A 21,481-nucleotide genomic window follows, 5' to 3' on the forward strand; every position below is an offset into this window, starting at 1 on the left:
CCCTTCCATTTCTCTGTCGTGTGTTACAAAGCTGGTGTTGCACCCCTCTGTGTTAACAAAACTGAAAGTAACAAACACGCCCCACTTTTGAGGGGAAAGGGGGAACTGGGAGTTCGAAGTCTGCGGACATCCTGTGAAAGATTCTCGATTTCAGCACAGCAAAATCGTGCACTGTTCCAAGTCTGCACAGGGACCGCACGGGAGAATTCTGACTGACTGCACGCGTAGAATCATTTTGAGAAGTTGTTTACTTCCCTGAAGGGTTTGGAAGAGTAACTAGGTCATACATTCCCTTCTGGAAGAGTGACCTAATTCAGTGTTGCGTCTGTCAGCAAACATTAAAAGGAAGATTGTTTTTATTATAGTGGTTTAGGACGGGTGGGGTATTATTTGGTTCCGAAAAATAAAAGGATTGGTTTGAGCGTGGAAAACAGAAAGACAAAGCGTTTTTGATCGGGTTGAAGGAGACCTGACTGAGGCCAATATCATTTCCCTCCCCAGCAGTACACAGAGAGAGCACAGTTAATTCAGGAGAAACATTTAATCCCCTGTGCAACTTCCACTCAGGCGTGTTTCATTAGAAATTTTAAAACCGAGAAAGTCTAACCCTCTCAAGGGTTGAGTGTGTTCACGGGAGGGGATTCCAGAGATGACAGGAACGAAGAGAGGGAGAATGAGCCATAAGAGGCAGAGACCCTTTGGTCCAACCAGTCCATGCCGTACATAATCCCAACTAGTCCCACCTGCCTGATCTTGTCCAAAGCCCTCCAAACCTTTCCTATTCATATGCTTATTCAAATGCCTTTTGAATGATGTAATTGTATTCACATCGACTATGTCCTCAGGAAGTTCATTCTACACGCAAACAAACCTCGGCTTTTCTTAAATCTCTCTCCTCTCACCATAAAAAATCCCCCACCCCAGGGAAAGGACACATACCATTAGCTCTATCTATACCCCTCACAAATTTATAAACTTCTCGAAGATCGCCTCTCAACCCCCTACGCTCCAGTGAAAAGAAAAGTCCCAGTCTATCCTGATCACTCAAACATGCCGTACCCAGCAACATCCTGGGAAACCTTTTCTGAACCCTCTCTAGGTTAATATAACAAGGCGACCGGAACTGGAAACAGTTCTCCAGACGAGGCCTCACCAATGTCCTGTACAACCCCAACATGGCGTCCCCAACTCCTATTCTCAAAGGACCGAACAATGAAGGCAAGCGTGCCAAACGCCTTAACTCCCCTGTCTACGTGTGACACAAACTGCTAAGAATTATGGACCTACACCCCAAGGTCTCCCTGTTCCACACCACCACCCAACATTTAATATATTAAGCACGACCTTTGTCTGCCGCACCTTCTGGACTGAGAAGGGACCAGTGAAAAGGGCCGGTTTACAGCTCGATGACTCAAAGAGGCCATTCAGCCCCCACCGACTATCCACGCGGGAGAACACAAACCCGTAGATTTCAGCTTTTGGCAAGTTGCACGTGTGAGAATGTTCCCCGGAAGGAGAAAGTGCTAGAGCTGAAAATCCTTCATTTGAAAAAGCAAGGATTCTGCTGTTCACTAAGTGCAATCCAAACGCAGTCACATTTGAGATCTAACCATGCAGTATAATGATGAGAACCTCCTCTGCCTGGTTCAGAATCAAATATCACTCACACCTCAAAACATTATTTATGTATTCAATTTAACTCAAGTTAAGTCCTTCCTGCATTACGAAAATCTCTAGTGATATATCCTGCCTCACTGCATGAACTTAAAAATGAAGGCGACCACAGGGGGAAAAGAGAGAAGGCGACCACAGGGGGAAAAGAGAGAAGGCGACCACAGGGGGAAAAGAGAGAAGGCGACCACAGGGGGAAAAGAGAGAAGGCGACCACAGGGGGAAAAGAGAGAAGGCGACCACAGGGGGAAAAGAGAGAAGGCGACCACAGGGGGAAAAGAGAGAAGGCGACCACAGGGGGAAAAGAGAGAAGGCTAGAGTGAATAGAGAAAATAGATTAAAAACGCAGATTATAAACAATGGAAGACCTTATAAGATCATTTTGCAACTCACAAAAATGATATCTTCTGTTAAGAAGCAGAGACCAGGTGGAGAATACACAAACCCCAAGGAAAGTTTAAGGATAGCATTCATAAAAGATGTGCAAAGATCAAGGCAGGAAGTTTGTGAAGATTTTAGACGAGTAAAACAGAGGGAAAAGTTGTAGTACAAGAGAAAAATCAGCAAATCTAAGGGCAATTAGCAAAATCTGAGCCTGAAACAAGGAAAGATGACTAGATTAGTTGAGGATATCTGGTCAGCATGATGTGTTGCTTCCATGCTGTACATGTCTAAGGCTCTATAAACGGCAGATACCTTCAGGAATTTGCCTTGACCTTTGGGATAAAGGTCAAACAAAGTTGGGCACTTAGTAAGTCACAATATAACCAGGCAGATATAATCCCGAGGCTCACTGATACGGTTACCTAGTATGGTAACAAAACGCCTGAAAATGAAGCCTCCAGCTCAGCGGGCAAAGCTACATCCAGGGTCTGGTGAAGGGGAAACAGCCTTTGACAAAATTATGAGCGTTCTTTAAGGATACAAGCAGCAGAGTGGCTGAAGGGGAAACCACAGATATCGCGGATCTGAATTTCCACAAGGCAAAATATAAAACAGTTAGGGCACAAGCGATACTTTATCAAGGCTAAAAAAAACAGTTGGTCAGCCCACAGAGAATCGATACAAATGGGTCATCCTCAGGATAGCTAATAGAGTGGCACAGGGAGCAGTTCTAACTGGAACCATTCACAATCTGCACCCTATAGCTTGGACGAGGGGAGGGGGGGGCAAATGTTCTGTCCTGCTTGCCTTTGTACCGTCAGTACGTTGTGAGGAGGATAAAAAGAGGCTGCAAAGGAAGAGACGGGTGAAGTGAGTGGGCAGACGTTCGGCAGATGCAGTGTAATATAGAAAAGCGCGAGGCTGTGCACTCAGGCAGTAAGAATAACTGAGCGGCCTTGCATGTGACTTTCAAATCAGTCAGGTGAGTACAGCAAGTGAATACTATGTACAATTCTGGTCTCCCTGCTATCGGAAAGATGTTATCAAACCAGAAAGGTTCAAAGTTTGTGCGAAGATTTGTAGCTCGGGTGCTTGTTGTAGTGGTTCTGTTCGCCGAGCTGGAAGTTCTTGTTGCAAACGTTTCGCCCCCTGGCTAGGAGACATCCTCAGTGCTCTGGAGCCTCCTGCGAAGCGCTTCTTTGATGTTTCTTCCGGTATTTATAGTGGTCTGTCCTTGCCGCTTCCGGGTGTCAGTTTCAGCTGTCCGCTGTAGTGGTTGGTATATTGGGTCCAGGTCGATGTGTTTGTTGATGGAGTTTGTGGATGAATGCCATGCCTCTAGGAATTCCCTGGCTGTTCTCTGTCTGGCTTGCCCTATGATAGTAGTGTTTTCCCAGTCGAATTCATGTTGCTTGTTGTCTGAGTGTGTGGCTACTAGGGATAGCTGGTCGTGTCGTTTCGTGGCTAACCAGAAAGGGTTCAGGAAAGATTTGAGGAGAAAGTGAGGTCTGCAGATGCTAGAGATCAGAGCTGAAAATGTGTTGCTGGAAAAGCGCAGCAGGTCAGACAGCATCCAAGGAACAGGAAATTCGACGTTTCGGGCATAAGCTCTTCATCGAATTTCCTGTTCCTTGGATGCTGCCTGACTTGCTGCGCTTTTCCAGCAACACATTTTCAGCTCAGGAAAGATTTACAAGGATGCTGCCAGGGTTGGAGGGTTTGAGCTACAGGGAGAGGCTGAACAGGCTGGGGCTGTTTTCTCTGGAGCGTCGGAGGCTGAGGGGTGACCTTATAGAGGTTTATAAAAGCATAAAGGGGGCATGGATAGGGTAAAGAGACAAGGTCCTTATCCCCAAGGCAGGAGAGTCCAGAACTAGACGACATAGGTTTAAGTTGGGAGGGGAAGGATTTAAAAGGGACCCGAGGGGGAACATTTTCACACAGAGGGTGGTGCGTGTGTGGAATGAGCTGCCAGAGGAAGTGGTGGAGGCTGGTACAAGGACAGCATTTAAAAGGCGTCTGGATGGGGACATGAAGAGGAAGGGTTTGGAGGGAGATGGGCCAAGTGCTGGCAAATGGGACGAGATGAATTGAGGATGTCTGGTTGGCATGGACAGGTTAGACCGAAGGGTGTGTTTCTGTGCTGTGTAACTCTAGCACTCTAACTGGGAAGGCCAATACAATACTGGCCTTCATTGCATTGGGGCTGGAGTGTATAAGGAGAGAATTCTTCCGACAACAATATGCAGGGCATTGGCGAGTGCGCCCCCGGAGAACTGTACAGTTTCGGTCTCCTGAATTAATCGGAAGCAGCTGGAGTGGACAGAGAGTGCAGAGGGTGTTGCTGGAAAAGCACAGCAGGTCAGGCAGCATCCCAGGAGCAGGAGAATCAACGGTTCAGGCAAAAGCCCTTTTATCAGGCAACTGGAGTATAGAGAGATGTGAGGGGAGCGGCAATCTGGTGGGACACAGCCTGACTCAAGGAGAAGCCAGGAATTTGAAGGACAGCCAGCTAAAAGGGTAAGGTATGTATAAAGTACCGAGAAAGGGAGAGGACAGCTTTCCGAGGGCGAGCAAGCTACACCTCAGACTTGGTGATGCATGTGTGTGTGTGTGTTTCCCAGACCGCACGACTGGACATTACCCAACAGTGGGTGGCAATGTCTATGGTCCATGTCAGTACAACGGTTTTACAGTGAGTCTCCGAGGGTTCAACACCGTCCCTATCTCTGTCACCCCCTCCAGCCCCTCCACCCCCTCCCTATCTCTGTCACCCCCTCCAGCCCCTCCACCCCCTCCCTATCTCTGTCACCCCCTCCAGCCCCTCCACCCCCTCCCTATCTCTGTCACCCCCTCCAGCCCCTCCACCCCCTCCCTATCTCTGTCACCCCCTCCAGCCCCTACACCCCCTCCCTATCTCTGTCACCCCCTCCAGCCCCTACACCCCCTCCCTATCTCTGTCACCCCCTCCAGCCCCTACACCCCCTCCCTATCTCTGTCACCACCTCCAGCCCCTACACCCCCTCCCTATCTCTGTCACCACCTCCAGCCCCTACACCCCCTCCCTATCTCTGTCACCCCCTCCAGCCCCTACACCCCCTCCCTATCTCTGTCACCCCCTACACCCCCTCCCTAGCTTGCCAACCACAACCTAAGTACCAGAGTTCTGCTCACGACAGGAGCTCCTTTGGGGCTTTTAGAAACTTGGGGGATGAAGGGAGGGTGGGGCTGCTGCTTTAATCACACACACACACACACACACACACACACACACACAAGCCCTTTGTAGGGACGCCCTTAGCAGAGACCACCATATTCAAGTTGCGTGGGCGGGGGGGGGTCCCCCTGGGACCTGTGTGCAACCAGCCCCTGGCCCGGGGAAGGAGATAGATGCCTGGACACACGGGGGGTGGGGGGGGTAGAGCCAAATTTCAGCAATGGGACCAGCAGCAGCTGCTTGCCCTCTGGTTACCCTCCCTCGCGGCAGCTCTGTCAACAACACCCAGCGTTTTAGAACCATGAGCTCAGGCAGCCGATTTAGATCCCAGGAGCCAAACAAGAAGGGTGAGACTGCAGGCAACACAGACGGCCCTGTGTCAAGAGGAGCCATCCTTAACCCATGCAAACCACCGCTGCCTCCCTCCCCTTCCGCACCATCACTCTGCAATCACTAATGTCGCTTCCTCGCCCAGTATAGATCCCCGGGTGGGGTTAAAGAAAGAAAAAACCTTGTAAAATGCCAGCGCCAGCATGCAATCAAAGGTCAGGAACCATAAATAGTAGATTGCAGGGAGGGAAGAGCTGCCTATGGCCACAGCAGGAGAAGCAGGTAAACAGGGAAACTAAACAAACGGAGGATTACACAAACAAGGAGGTCCTGACAGATGAGAACCAGAGGGGTTGAATTGTACAGTGAGGGAGCATGGAAACAGACCACTCGGTCCAACTCCTCCAGGGAGATCGGAAACCAAACCCGTCCCATATATCACCACTGCACAAAATGATTTAAATGTTGATTAACTCCCTTTGATTTCTTTCACTGCAGGGACCCGGGTGCTGTTTACATTCGTCTTATTATAAAAAAATTATGGGGGGGAGAAAATGAGAGGTACATGGATAACGATGGCTGGTCCTGTGTTTTTCTGTCCCCTAGTTGCCACCCCCCCCCCTCCATCCTTGAGAAGGTGGGGGTGAGCTGTCTTCTTGAACAGCTGCAGACCCCCTTCCCTCAGGATGTGGAGGTTGTCGGTGTTGGACTGGGGTGGACAAAGTTAAAAATCACAACACCAGGTTATAGTCCAACAGGTTTATTTGGAAGCGCTAGCTTTCGGAGCGACGCTCCTTCATCAGGTAGCTGTCCGCTTTATGAAGGAGCGGCGCTCTGAACGTTAGTGCTTCCACAGATAACCGGTGTTGTGTGATTTTTAACTTCCTCCCCGTGTGGTGTAGGGACACAGAGCCCGGTTAGGGAGGGAGTCTCCTGATTCCTGCCCCAAAGGAACGGCCGATATATTTCCAAGTTGGGACGGTGTGTCAGGAGGGAGGGGTTCGGAGGGGAACTTGCAGGGCTGGTGTTCCTCAAGTATCTGCTGCCCCTATTCCCCCCTCCCCCAAGGGGGTAGGGGCCACAGGTTTAGAAGGTGCTGTCTAGGAAGCCTCACTGCAGTGGGTCCTGTAGATGGTACACACTGCTGCGACTCAGCGTGAGGGGGGTGGAGGGAGGGAGGGGGTGTGTGTGTGGACATGTGGAGCAGGGGAGTTGCTTTGTCCCCGGACGGTGTCGAACCTAGGAGTGTTGTTGGAACGATCCCCATCCAGGGGCGAGTGGGGAGTGTTCCCTCACCCTCCTGCCCTGTGTCTTGGCGATGGTGGGACAGGCTTTGGAGGAGCCAGGAGGGGAGTTACTTGCTGCGGGATTCCCAGCCTCTGTGTTTGGATAGCTGATCAATGGTATCCCCCAGGATGTTAGTAGTCAGGAGTTCAGCGATACTAATGCCATTAAATGCTAAGGGATAATGGTGAAACTCTCGAGTAGGAAATGGTCATTGCCTGGCCCGAGAGTGGTGTGAATATTACCTCTCACTTGCAAGCCCAGGCCTGGGGCATTCGGACTGAAGATAGGAGCTGAAGTAGGCCATTCGGCCCCTTGAGCTGTTCCACCGTTCAATGTGATCAGGGCTGGACTATCGAGCTCTATATCCTTTCCCCCGTATCTCTATACCCAACTCCTTCCTGAAAGCACAATATTTTGGCCTCAACCACTTCCTGTGGTCGTGAATTCCACAGGCTCACCACTCTCTGGGTGAAGAAATCTCTCCCCATTTCAATCCTAAAAAGGTTTACCCCTTATCCTTAAACTCTGTCCCACTGATCCTGAACACCCCCACCACCAAGAACACCCTGAGTGCATCTAATCTATCTCATTCCATTGGAAATCCATGAGATTCTATCTTCCCCCATTCTACTGAACGCCAGCGAATACAACCCGAATTATTCAATTTCTCCCCATACCTCAGTCATGCTATCCTTCACTGGGTTTACTCCACAGCGAGAACCATCCACCATTAGATAAGGAGACTAAAGAATACACACAACGCCGTCAGTTCTGCTAGAACTCCCGTTTCCACACCACCAATTGACTGGCACGCAACTGACGAACTTAGACCGTTATTTGTAGAACATGAACTCTCCTTAACCCATATTGGGAGGCCGCGATTCCAGCCCCACTGATTTAAATGGTGCTGCTATTACCTGATTTTCTTACAATGTGAGATCACACGGGGAGTGAAACAATCACCGTACATCAGTGATCTGGAGGCCGGTGTTGGACTGGGGGGGACAGAGTTAAAAAGAAACATCACACAACGCCATTTGTGGTGGTGTTGCCTGAGCAACACCCTGAAAGTTAGTCCTTCCAAATAAACCTGTTAGGCGATAACCTGGTGCTGTGTGCTTTGTAACATCATGTCAGAACAGAATGGGTGGTACAGTGGTTAGCACTGCTGCCTCACAGCGCCAGAGACCCGGGATCAATTCCCACCTCAGGCAACTATGTGGAGTTTGCACGTTCTCCCCGTGTCTGCGCGGGTATCCTCCGGGTGCTCCGGTTTCCTCCCACAGTCCAAAAATGTGCGGGTCAGGTGAATTGGCCATGCTAAATTGCCCGTAGTGTTAAGGGTAGGGGTAAATGTAGGGGAATGGGTCTGGGTGGGTTACTCTTCAGAGGGTCGGTGTGGACTAGTTGGGCCGAAGGGCCTGTTTCCACACTGTAGAGAATCTAATCTAATCAGACTGTACTGCAAGTGTGGCTTCACCCATGCTCTGTATAACTGCAGCAAGACAGCCTTGTTCTTGGACTTGAAACCTCTCACTATGAAAGCCAACAAATCATTTGCCTTCCTTACCACCTCCTGCACCCACATGTCAACTTACAGTGACTGGTTCATGAGGACACCCAGGTCACGTTGAACACTTCCCCGCCTCCTCCCCCCCTCCTCTTATTTCAGAGCCAAATAACAGTCTCCATCCTATTTTTGCTCCCAGCGTGAATAACCTCACATTTATCCATATTATACTGCATCTGCTATGCATCCGGCCACTCACTCAGCTGTCCAACTCACACTGCAACATCTCTGCACAGCATTCCCAAAGGGCTTTTGCCCGAAACCTCGATTTTCCTGCTCCTCGGATGCTGCTTGACCTGCTGTGCTTTTCCAGCCCCACTCTGATCTTGACTGCAACATCACTGCATCACTCAGCCATCGCTAGTTTTGTCTCATCAGCAACGTTTGAGACAGTGCATCAAGTTCCCTCATCTAAACCGTTCACGGATCCTGGTGAATAGCTGTGGTCCGAGGTCTGATCCCACTCAGGAAAAGACGAAACTATTCCTACTCTGTGTTTCCGGTCTGTAAACAAATTTTCTTTTCATCTCAATACGCTATCCCCAATCCCAGACAGTTTAATTTTACACGTTAATCTCTGACATGGAAAGGCTTCTGAAAGTTCAAGTAAATTACATTCTCTGTCTCCCCACATCAACCCTGCAAGGTACATCCTTGAAGAATTCCAGTAGTTTGTTGAGCACAATTTCCCTTCTATAAAAACATGCTACATCGATCTACTACTGTCTTCTAAACGCTCTGGGATGAAACCAGAGGTCATGGATTCAGAAGATGAGAGGTTGCGAGTGGTGCTGAACGCTGTGCAATCAGCAGCGACCATCCCGACTCCCGGACCATCGGACGGTGGGACAGGAGGTCATGGATGAAGCAGCTGAAGATGGAGGGACTGAGGACACTGCCCTGAGGGACTCCTGCAGAGATGCCCTGGAACAGAGGTGACGGGCCCCCCAATGCCACAACCACTATGTTCGAGCCATGACTCCGACCAAAGGAAATCCCAACACTTCCGCTGACTAGCTTTCCGAAAGCATCTGGATGCCAAGGAGACATCGGTCACACAGCCCGGAAACAGGCCCTTCGGCCCCACTATTCACACAGCCCGGAAACAGACCCTTCGGCCCCACTATTCACACAGCCCGGAAACAGACCCTTCGGCCCCACTATTCACACAGCCCGGAAACAGACCCTTCGGCCCCACTATTCACACAGCCCGGAAACAGACCCTTCGGCCCCACTATTCACACAGCGCGGAAACAGGCCCTTCGGCCCCACTATTCACACAGTCACACAGCCCGGAAACAGGCCCTTCGGCCCCACTATTCACACAGCCCGGAAACAGACCCTTCGGCCCCACTATTCACACAGTCACACAGCCCGGAAACAGGCCCTTCGGCCCCACTATTCACACAGCCCGGAAACAGACCCTTCGGCCCCACTATTCACACAGCCCGGAAACAGACCCTTCGGCCCCACTATTCACACAGCCCGGAAACAGACCCTTCGGCCCCACTATTCACACAGTCACACAGCCCGGAAACAGGCCCTTCGGCCCCACTATTCACACAGCCCGGAAACAGGCCCTTCGGCCCCACTATTCACACAGCCCGGAAACAGACCCTTCAGCCCCACTATTCACACAGTCACACAGCCCGGAAACAGACCCTTCGGCCCCACTGCTCACACAGTCACACAGCCCGGAAACAGACCCTTCGGCCCCACTATTCACACAGCCCGGAAACAGACCCTTCGGCCCCACTGCTCACACAGTCACACAGCCCGGAAACAGACCCTTCGGCCCCACTGCTCACACAGTCACACAGCCCGGAAACAGACCCTTCGGCCCCACTATTCACACAGACACACAGCCCGGAAACAGTCCCTTCGACCCCACTATTCACACAGCCCGGAAACAGACCCTTCGGCCCCACTATTCACACAGCCCGGAAACAGACCCTTCGGCCCCACTATTCACACAGCCCGGAAACAGACCCTTCGGCCCCACTATTCACACAGCCCGGAAACAGACCCTTCGGCCCCACTATTCACACAGTCACACAGCACGGAAACAGACCCTTCGGCCCCACTATTCACACAGTCACACAGCCCGGAAACAGACCCTTCGGCCCCACTGCTCACACAGTCACACAGCCCGGAAACAGACCCTTCGGCCCCACTATTCACACAGTCACACAGCCCGGAAACAGACCCTTCGGCCCCACTATTCACACAGTCACACAGCCCGGAAACAGACCCTTCGGCCCCACTATTCACACAGTCACACAGCCCGGAAACAGACCCTTCGGCCCCACTATTCACACAGTCACACAGCCCGGAAACAGACCCTTCGGCCCCACTATTCACACAGTCACACAGCCCGGAAACAGACCCTTCGGCCCCACTGCTCACACAGTCACACAGCCCGGAAACAGACCCTTCGGCCCCACTGCTCACACAGTCACACAGCCCGGAAACAGACCCTTCGGCCCCACTATTCACACAGACACACAGCCCGGAAACAGACCCTTCGGCCCCACTATTCACACAGCCCGGAAACAGACCCTTCGGCCCCACTATTCACACAGTCACACAGCCCGGAAACAGACCCTTCGGCCCCACTATTCACACAGCCCGGAAACAGACCCTTCGGCCCCACTATTCACACAGCCCGGAAACAGGCCCTTCGGCCCCACTATTCACACAGTCACACAGCCCGGAAACAGACCCTTCGGCCCCACTATTCACACAGCCCGGAAACAGACCCTTCGGCCCCACTATTCACACAGTCACACAGCCCGGAAACAGACCCTTCGGCCCCACTATTCACACATTCACACAGCACGGAAACAGACCCTTCGGCCCCACTGCTCACACAGTCACACAGCCCGGAAACAGACCCTTCGGCCCCACTATTCACACAGTCACACAGCCCGGAAACAGACCCTTCGGCCCCACTATTCACACAGTCACACAGCCCGGAAACAGACCCTTCGGCCCTACTATTCACACAGTCACACAGCCCAGAAACAGACCCTTCGGCCCCACTATTCACACAGCCCGGAAACAGACCCTTCGGCCCCACTATTCACACAGCCCGGAAACAGGCCCTTCGGCCCCACTATTCACACAGTCACACAGCCCGGAAACAGACCCTTCGGCCCCACTATTCACACATTCACACAGCCCGGAAACAGACCCTTCGGCCCCACTGCTCACACAGTCACACAGCCCGGAAACAGACCCTTCGGCCCCACTATTCACACAGCCCGGAAACAGACCCTTCGGCCCCACTATTCACACAGCCCGGAAACAGACCCTTCGGCCCCACTATTCACACAGCCCGGAAACAGACCCTTCGGCCCCACTATTCACACAGACACACAGCCCGGAAACAGACCCTTCGGCCCCACTATTCACACAGCCCGGAAACAGACCCTTCGGCCCCACTATTCACACAGTCACACAGCCCGGAAACAGACCCTTCGGCCCCACTATTCACACAGTCACACAGCCCGGAAACAGACCCTTCGGCCCCACTATTCACACAGTCACACAGCCCGGAAACAGACCCTTCGGCCCCACTATTCACACATTCACACAGCCCGGAAACAGACCCTTCGGCCCCACTGCTCACACATTCACACAGCCCGGAAACAGACCCTTCGGCCCCACTGCTCACACATTCACACAGCCCGGAAACAGACCCTTCGGCCCCACTGCTCACACAGTCACACAGCCCGGAAACAGACCCTTCGGCCCCACTATTCACACAGCCCGGAAACAGACCCTTCGGCCCCACTATTCACACAGTCACACAGCCCGGAAACAGTCCCTTCGGCCCCACTATTCACACAGACACACAGCCCGGAAACAGACCCTTCGGCCCCACTATTCACACAGCCCGGAAACAGACCCTTCGGCCCCACTATTCACACAGCCCGGAAACAGACCCTTCGGCCCCACTATTCACACAGCCCGGAAACAGACCCTTCGGCCCCACTATTCACACAGCCCGGAAACAGACCCTTCAGCCCCACTATTCACACAGACACACAGCCCGGAAACAGACCCTTCGGCCCCACTATTCACACAGTCACACAGCACGGAAACAGTCCCTTCGGCCCCACTATTCACACAGTCACACAGCACGGAAACAGTCCCTTCGGCCCCACTATTCACACAGTCACACAGCCCGGAAACAGACCCTTCGGCCCCACTGTTCACACAGTCACACAGCACGGAAACAGTCCCTTCGGCCCCACTATTCACACAGTCACACAGCATGGACAGGTCCTTTAGTTCACCTTGTCCACATCTATAATGTCCCCAAACTAAACTAGTCCCATTTTCCTGCATTTCACCGGTCTCCCTCCAAACCTTTCCTGTTCATCAACTTATCCAAATACCTTTGAAACGTTGTGACCAGACCCACATCCACTACTTTCTCTCTCTGCATGTTCCTTCCACACACAAACCACACTGTGTAAAAACGTCCTTCTCAAAACGTTAAATTAACATGTCCTCTCATTCTGAACTCACCTAATCGAAGGGAAGGTCTCTTGTTATTCCCCTCATCTCTGCCTCATGATTTTATTAACTTCTACCAGGTTTCCCCGCATCCTCCCAGATTGTCAAATACAGCCTTGATGCATTTGCTTTTGTCGGAGACAGATGAGGAGGAACACACTGATCCCACAGCCATGCAGGGACAATCCATGGCATACCAATCCCTCACCCGTCACTCCTTTCCCAGACTTGCTGCCTGCCTCCACACGTGACACCACCCACCCTCAAACACTCCACAATCCTTCCTCCTCACCGTCGACTCTCCCTTCTGCTCGGATTAATGCGTGCGTTAATCCCTCTCCGAATCCTTTAGGTTCCATTTCGATCACCAGTGTAAGCACTAATATCTGGGTACCAGGGCACGGTGGCTGTGCAGACCTGCCTTGCCAGTTTCTCACACAGCTGCCGAGGTTCTGCATGTCCCGTTCTGTCCCGGTAGACTCATTTCCTAAAGCTAGCCTCCAGGGCTGCGGGAAGACATCGTCGGTTGTAGGTTTTTTTTTAAAAAAGTGTATGGGTGGTAAGGAACGAGAGACAACGGGGTCAGGTGTAGCAGCAGAAAACTGTCCCACCCCCCAGTGGCCTCCTCTCCTATGGCACTGACCTGACACCTCAGAGGTACCCATACAGTATTCCAGCAAGGCAGAGGCCAAGATCAGGGCAGTGTGTAGGGACGCTGGGCTGGAGACTCCAGCGAAATAGGGCTGTCGGCCCCAATACCCATCACTGAACGGCACCACAGCTTTACCAGGGAGCCCCCGGGACCCTTCAGGAGGAGGACAAGGCAGTCTTACTCTCCAGCTACAAAACAGCCTCAGCTTGGGACGCCATCAACTGCTGTCATTCTCTAGGGTCTGCCTAGCGAAAGGTCAAATTCCCTCCTTTCGGATTTACATTGCAAGACCTTTCTCTCGGAATCTGAGACACACTGGACCAAAGCGTTGACTGTTTAGAAAGTGTTCCCTGCACGACACAGAGGGACCTTGGTGTGCACGTCCACAAACTCTCAAAGGTGTGAGGGATACTCGCCTCTACTAGTCAAGGCACTGAATACAGAGATGTTAACAATAAATAGACCACAGTTGAAGTGCAGTTCTGGTCACCCATACTGTAGGGAGAGAGTGCAGAGGATATTCACCACGATAATGCCTGGGCAGGAGCTATTCAGCTATGGAGCGAAACTAGAGAGGGTGGCATTGTTTTCCGGAGAGCAGAGAATGCAGGGAGGTTAGGGATGCCTGATTGAGGTGTACAAGGTTCCAGGGATCATACAGATAAGCAGAAACTCTTTCCCCAAGTAGAAAAATCAATTACCAGAAGACATCAATTTAACATCAAGGGCCGTGGATTTTTGGAAGACTGGTTTTTGTCGCTTGATAGAGTGGCAGAGGCAGGAAAGATCACATGGTCGAAGAAGTATATATCAGAGTACTTGGCATGCAGTGCTACGGGCCACGTGCTGGGAAATGGGACTGAAGTCGGTCGGTGCTTGGTGACTGGCGGAGACACGACACTGGGGTGAATGAGCATGGCCAATCCATGACCAGTCTTCAGAGAATCCCTACAATGTAGAAGCAGGCAATTTGGCCCAATGAGTCACGCCAACCCTCTGAAGACCATCCCACACATAACACCCACATCCCCAATCCCTGCATTTCCCATGCTCATCCACCGAGCATGCACATTCCTGAGCACTATGGGACAATTTAGCATGGCCAATCCACCCTAACCTGCACATCCCTGGACACTGTGCTGAAGGGACTTTTTGCCTGCTGTATGACCACTACAAGGCTCACCTGGGGGCTCCCCTATTCTGCCTGCCCTACCAATGTCTGGAGAGCCATTCAGCCCCTCCATTCTGTTCTGCAGCTTGATAAGATCACTGCAGATTGCCACTGTGGATTCATTCCTGCCCCCACCGCTCCCCTTCCTGTTCATTCACATCTAAGAAAAAAATTACATCAAACCTGCCAACCATGCTATCCCTGACACAGCTAGGCTGAGTATCTTTGATTGACTCTCGCCTCTCCAAGTGGTGATTCATTCTGTCCTCGGATTGGTTTCCAAGAGCATTCCTCCCAACGAGTTTCAGTTGCGTTTATTTCCCTCGTTTACCTTCCTCACCCTTGAACAGTGCTGCCGCATTCGTTAACCGTAAGTCACCTCCTACATCCAGGGACGATTTGAAAACTGACATCAACGTTCCTGCAATCGCTGTCCTTGCCTCCTACAGTAGCGTCGGAAGACATCTCAATTCAGCCCAGGGATTTATCAAATTTTAAACCTGCCAAATCTAATCCATCCTCTCGCTCAGCTGTAATTTGTTCAAGCGCATTGCAACCCTCTCCACTTATTTCAATGCTTACATTATACCGACCGTACCTACACCTGCCTCACAGCACCAGGGACCCAGGTTCAATTCCACCCTCAGGCCTACACATGGAGTTTGGACATTCTCCCCATGTCTGTGTGGATTTGACTTGGGTGCTCCTGTTTCCTCCCTCGGTCCATCGATCTGCAGGTTAGGGTGGATTTGCCGCGCTAAATTGTCCCGTAGTGCCCAGGGATGTGCAGGTTAGGGTGGATTGGCCATGCTAAATTGTTCCGTCGTGCCCAGGGATGTGCAGGTTAGGGTGGATTGGCCGCGCTAAATTGTCCCATAGTGCCCAGGGATGTGCACGCTCGGTGGATGAGCATGGGAAATGCAGGGACTGGGGACGTGCGTGATGTGTGGGATGCTCTTCAGAGGGTTGGCGTGACTCAATGGGTCAAATTGCCTGCTTCCACATTGTAGGGATTCTCTGAAGACTGGTCATGGATTGGCCATGCTCATTCACCCCAGTGTTTAGATCAGAGTGATGCTGGAAAAGTACAGGTCAGGCAGCATCCGAGAAGCCGAAAAATCTACGTTTCAGGCAAAAGCCCTTCATCAGGAATAGTCACAGGGAGCCTCTAGAGCGAGAGATTAACGGGGCCGGGGGGGGGGGGGGGGCTGGGGCTGGGGTACACCTGCACATCCACCAACGTCATTTTTTGTATCCGTTGCTCCCAATGCAGTCTCCTCTACATTGGGGAGACTGAATGCCTCCTCACAGAGCACTTCAGGGAACATCTCGGGACACCCGCACTAATCAACCACACCGCCCCGTGGCCCAACATTTCAACTCCCCCTCCCACTCTGCCGAGGACATGGAGGTCCTGGGCCTCCTTCACCGCCGCTCCCTCACCACCCGACGCCTGGAGGAAGAACGCCTCATCTTGTGCCTCGGAACACTTCAACCCCAGGGCATCAATGAGGACTTCAACAGCTTCCTCATTTCCCCTTCCCCCACCTTACCCCAGCTCCAACCTTCCAGCTCAGCACTGTCCCCATGACCTGTCCCTACCTGGCAATCTCCCTTCCCACATATCCGCTCCACCCTCCTCTCGGACCTGTCACCTCCATCCCCACCCCCACTCACCTATTGTACTCTTTGCTCCCTTCCCCCACCCTCCTCTCGGACCTGTCACCTCCATCCCCACCCCCACTCACCTATTGTACTCTTTGCTCCCTTCCCCCACCCTCCTCTCTGATCTATCACCTCCAGTCCCACCCCTAGTCACGTAATGTACCCTTCGCTACCTTCTCCCCAGCCCCACCCCCCAATTTATCTCTCCAGCCTGGAGGCTTCCTGCCTCTATTCCTGACGAAGGGCTTTTGCCCGAAACGTCGATTTTCCTGCTCCTCGGATGCTGCCCGACCCGCTGTGCTTTTCCAGCACCGCTCTGGTTTCCAGCATCTGCAGTCTCACTTTTGCCTAAATCACCCCGGTGTCCAGGGACATGCAGGTTAGGTGAATTAGCCCTGAAAAACGCAGAGTTAGGAGGAATTTATTTTGGGGGCGAGTGGCCTGGATGGGAGGCTGTTCAGAGACCATGGCCAAATGACCCGCTTTCGGCACCGTAAGGGATTCTTTGACCCGATCTCACACCACGTTCTTGGGTGGAGCCAGCAGGGTAAAGTTCTGAGGGAGAGTCACCAGCCCAGACACATTAACTCTTGATTTCTGCCGTGCTTCTCTGGCAATCTCTGTTCTTGCTTCTGTCGGTGAGGAAGAGGGGTCGCTTATCCTTCTGGGAGAGTCTAGGACCAGAGGGCACCTAGAATAAGGGGGGTCGCTCATTTTAAAACAGAGACAAGGGGGGGGGGGAATCCCTTCCCTCTGAGGGGAGCGAATCCGTGGAGTCCTTTACTGCAGAGGGCTGGGTCCTGAGCACGTAACAGGGTGAGAGAAGCAGATTTTCACTCACTTGGGGAATAGGCAGGAATGTTAAGATGATAGGATGGACCACAATCTCACTGAACTGGCAGGGATAGAATTGATGGGCTGAATGGCCTACAATTGAATGCAAATTTCCCCACTAACCACCTCTAGGAGCAGAAAAATGGGAGAGCACTTCCTCCATTCCTAAATCCACAAGACAGAGTTAGGGGAGGAGGTTATATTTGGGATTTTTTAAATTTTAAATCAAGATTTGTTACACGCCCGACCGCATGGTCCACAAACAAAGAATCGAGGTGTGTATTACCCCAGACGTCAGGCGCCCGCCCGAATCCCAGCCCGCCCTCATCGACTGACTGACTGACAACGTAGAGAGCCAATCGTGGGGAAGGCGTTAACCGCTTCCGCAGATTGACGGCCGGTTGGACCAACCGCACAACCAGATGCCCCACAATTGACGGCGGTCTGCTCCAATCAGCAAGCCCCGCCGAACACCCTCGCTCGAGACCAAACACGCCCCCCCCCCGCCTGGTCCCCCCTCCCCGTTATTGACAGCCGCCTGAGCCAAACACCTTGCTCGTGCATCGCACCCATCCAGACTGACGGCACGCCAGACCAATCAGGAAACGACGAGCGGCCACCCATCCGCTGATTGGCAGCGCCCCGCTCCAGTAGTGGGCCCGGACACCACCCTTCACCCCGCCCTTTCGACTGACGCGGACCTGGTCCAATCAGACCTCCTGGACGCAGCGCTCCGACCAATCACCAAGCGCCGCCGGTCTAGGGCCCGACCAATCGGCGGCGAGCCTGAGGATGTGGGCGGGGAGATGAGGCGGGATCTCCAGAGGAGGCCGTGAGTTAAAATTGCGCGACTGCCCTTTCGTTCTTATGAAATAAAAAGGAAACCTGATATTTAACCCAGTTTATTCGCGGCCCACCTGCTTCTCCTCGCCGGTTTCCTCCGCCTGCGTCTCCGGCTCGCGATTCTCCGACATGCCGAAAGGCGGGTTTCGTTCGGCTTTCCGCGTTTCCTTTCAGCTCCTTCCTTTTTAGATCCGGCCCGCTCTTTGTCTGCTAAAACTGGGTGGGATCGGGGAGGCCGGTGTGGAGAGGGAATGGGAAGAGACGAGCAGCGTCGATCCCGAACCTGTCGGCGCTTTTCCGACTCAGCACCGAAGATGGCCGCCGCTGTGGCGAGGCGCGACCGCCCATCGGCTCTAGATTGACAGCCGGCCCGTCCAATGGTGTGCCTCGCACCACCGACCGACAGGCGGCTCGACCAATCAGGTCTCAGGGCCGTCCGCATCGGGTGCCGCCTCCTCATCTGATGGACGGTGGTCTCGGCCTATGGGGAACGGGGATCTCCTCTCAGCGCGTCCCGCCCGCTCCCCTGATTGACAGCCTATCCTACCAATGGGGCTTCACGTGCTCGCCAGATAATCGGCCAATCGAATGTTAGTATCATTGATTGACGGCCAAACGGCCGCGCCACCCTCTGATTGGCGGGCGGACCGACCTATCGGCCCCCGCTGGCCCGGGCAACACCGGCCAATGGGCTCCGCGCCTCGTAATGAGGGTGGGTGCTTTTCCATTCCCCACCCACTTCCCCTGATTGACGTGCAGCACTGAGGGAGGGCGAAAGGGGTGATGGAGGAGCTGGGGGAATGGATGGCCATTGGGGAAAATGGTGCCAACTTTTTTGCATTTATCCCCCCCACCACCCTCAAAACAGCGGGGAGACCCTGTTGGGGCTGTGCCGCCAACTCTCCATCCTAAGGAACTAGCTTTTACGGTACGAAAAGAGGCCCTTCAGCCCAACATATCCGTGCTGTTCGCCAATACCTGCTTGGTTTAGATTACTTACAGTGTGGAAACAGGCCCTTCGGCCCAACAAGTCCACACCGACCCGCCGAAGCGCAACCCACCCATACCCCTACATTTACCCCTTACCTAACACTATGGCCAATTCACCTGACCCGCACATCTTTGGACTGTGGGAGGAAACCGGAGCACCCGGAGGAAACCCACGCAGACACAGGGGGGAGAACGTGCAAACTCCACACAGTCAGTCGCCTGAGGCGGGAATTGAACCCGGGTCTCTGGCGCTGTGAGGCAGCGGTGCTAGCCACTGTGCCGCCCTCTTCAAGTCACCCATAGCATGTGGGTATCGCTGGCTGTGGTGGCATTCATTGCCCGTTCCTTAGTTGCCCCTCGAACAGGTGGTGCATTGAATTGAATTGATTGTCCCTTGTACCGAGGCACAGTGAAAATCTTTGTTTTGCGAGCAATACAGGCAGATCAGAGAGTTAAGTCGCGTAGATAAGTAAATAATAGGTAAACAGCGGCCAAAACAAAAAGACAGGGACAGGCGAATGTTGAGAGTTTGTGAGTCCATTCAGTATTGTGGGATATAGGTAAATTAATGTTACATCTGCAATTATAATTGATTAGACAAGGTAAATGAACTCACAGTGTGTAATTGTTTCAGCCAAGAGCTGAGTCAACAAGAATGGAAACTATATGGAGGAAATGCATAATTTTTTTTGTATTAGCTAAAAATGTCTGCAAGAAAGAGACGGGACTGCAAAACAATCATAGAAATATAGGCACTAGATAAGATGCTGTGAAGAGAGGCAGTTAAACGAGATATGCCTGTACAAACAGTAGGTATAAACATCTGTTGCCCACTTTTACAGAAACACAGGAACAAACCCCAATTAGATTACTTACAGTGTGGAAACAGGCCCTTCGGCCCAACAAGTCCACACCAACCCACTGAAGTGCAACCCACCCATTCCCCCCTTGACCGAACACTACGGACAATTTAGCATGGCCAATCCACCTGACCTGCACATCTTTGGACTGGATCTTAGTGATAAGATGCTGTAAGGGACAGCACAGATGGAGGGAGTAGAGAATGGTAAGCAAAGGATGGGATGAGGTCAAACGGCCTTGTGAGGCCAGAAATAAGCATTTCTGGCAAGGCCGGATAAGACAAGAGATAAACAGGAGTAATGGGGACCGGGCTTAGGGAAGTGGAGGATGTAAATAGGGGAGGAGCAATGAAATAACAAAATATAGAAACCAAATTGTATAAATATCGAGTATTCGTTGAATTCAGTGTGTTCTGTCCCTGCCTTGTGGACATCACACCCATTTACAAGTGTGAGATAAATGACACTACTGATTCAGATCTTGTCTCGGACTGAAATTATTGAAGTGAGCGAGCTTTGTTTCTCACAGTATTCTAACAACACTAGGGTAGGAACTGTTTCGAAACCGGCTGGCGCGTGTGTTCCGGCTTCTGTCCCTCCTCCCCGATGGGAGAGGTAGTAGAAAAACATTGCCTTTCCTTGACCAGCGGGCCTGATGGATGGATCCTGATGGGAGGTTGGCCTTTGTGATTGTCTGGGCCCAGTTCACCCCTCTCTGTGACCGTCCCCAGTCTTGAATGGTGCACAGGGGAACCGCGGTCATCCGAATACCAATTTATCCGAAAATCGGGTTATCCAAAAGAGATCTCGAGGTCCCGATAGAAACATTACGCCCAAGATCGCGTCTGTTGTTGTGGTGATTGAACAGGCACCTTCTCCAAATGACTGACCTCTGCCCACCTCTCTCTCTCTCTCTCTCTCTCTCTCTCTCTCTCTCTCGCTCTCTCTCTCGCTCCCTCTCTCTCTCTCTCGCTCTCGCACTTTGCCTGGACTTGTACAGAGGGGTGTACCCTAACCCCCTCCCTGCTTCCCAGGAATAATCTCTCCAACGTTGTCCTGTGCAGGGCAAAGGTGAAACCTGTCAAAAATTTACAGTAAAAAGTTGTGTGTGTGGCTGTGGCAGTGTCTGTGTGTGTGTGTGTGTCTGTGTGTGTGCGTGTGGCTGTGTCTGTGTGTGGTTGTGTGTGGCTGAGTGTGTGTGTGTGTCTGTGTGCGCGTGTGTCTGTGTGTGCGCGTGTGTCTGTGTGTGCGCGTGTGTCTGTGTGTGCGCGGGTCTGTGTCTGTGTATGCATGTGGCTGTGTGTGCGTGTGGCTGTGTGTGTGTGTGTGTGGCTGTGGCAGTTTGTGGTTGTGTGTGGCTGAGTGTGTGCGCGTGTGGCTGTGTGTGTGTGTGTGTCTGAGTGTGCGCGCGCATGTGGCTGTGTGTGTACTATTTTGGAGACTTCCCCACAAAGGCAGCTGAAGCAGCAGCGGTTTTATTGTT

The 21,481-nt window shown here is 52.4% G+C and overlaps 1 protein-coding gene across 1 annotated transcript in view; it reads right to left on the bottom strand.

Annotated features, from left to right (window-relative positions):
• Window positions 1–18,473, bottom strand: part of LOC132805467 (alpha-endosulfine-like) — a 25,689-nt gene extending 7,216 nt beyond the window's left edge. Inside the window, exon 1 of the mRNA XM_060820557.1 lies at window positions 18,223–18,473. Within this exon, the coding sequence (XP_060676540.1) occupies window positions 18,223–18,279 (57 nt within the window). The 5' untranslated portion in view covers window positions 18,280–18,473. The remainder of the gene's footprint in view (window positions 1–18,222) is intronic.
• Window positions 18,474–21,481: the final 3,008 nt, after the last annotated feature.

The sequence above is a fragment of the Hemiscyllium ocellatum genome, chromosome 50, assembly GCF_020745735.1.
Source record: "Hemiscyllium ocellatum isolate sHemOce1 chromosome 50, sHemOce1.pat.X.cur, whole genome shotgun sequence".
In the NCBI taxonomy this organism is placed as follows: Eukaryota; Metazoa; Chordata; class Chondrichthyes; order Orectolobiformes; family Hemiscylliidae; genus Hemiscyllium; species Hemiscyllium ocellatum.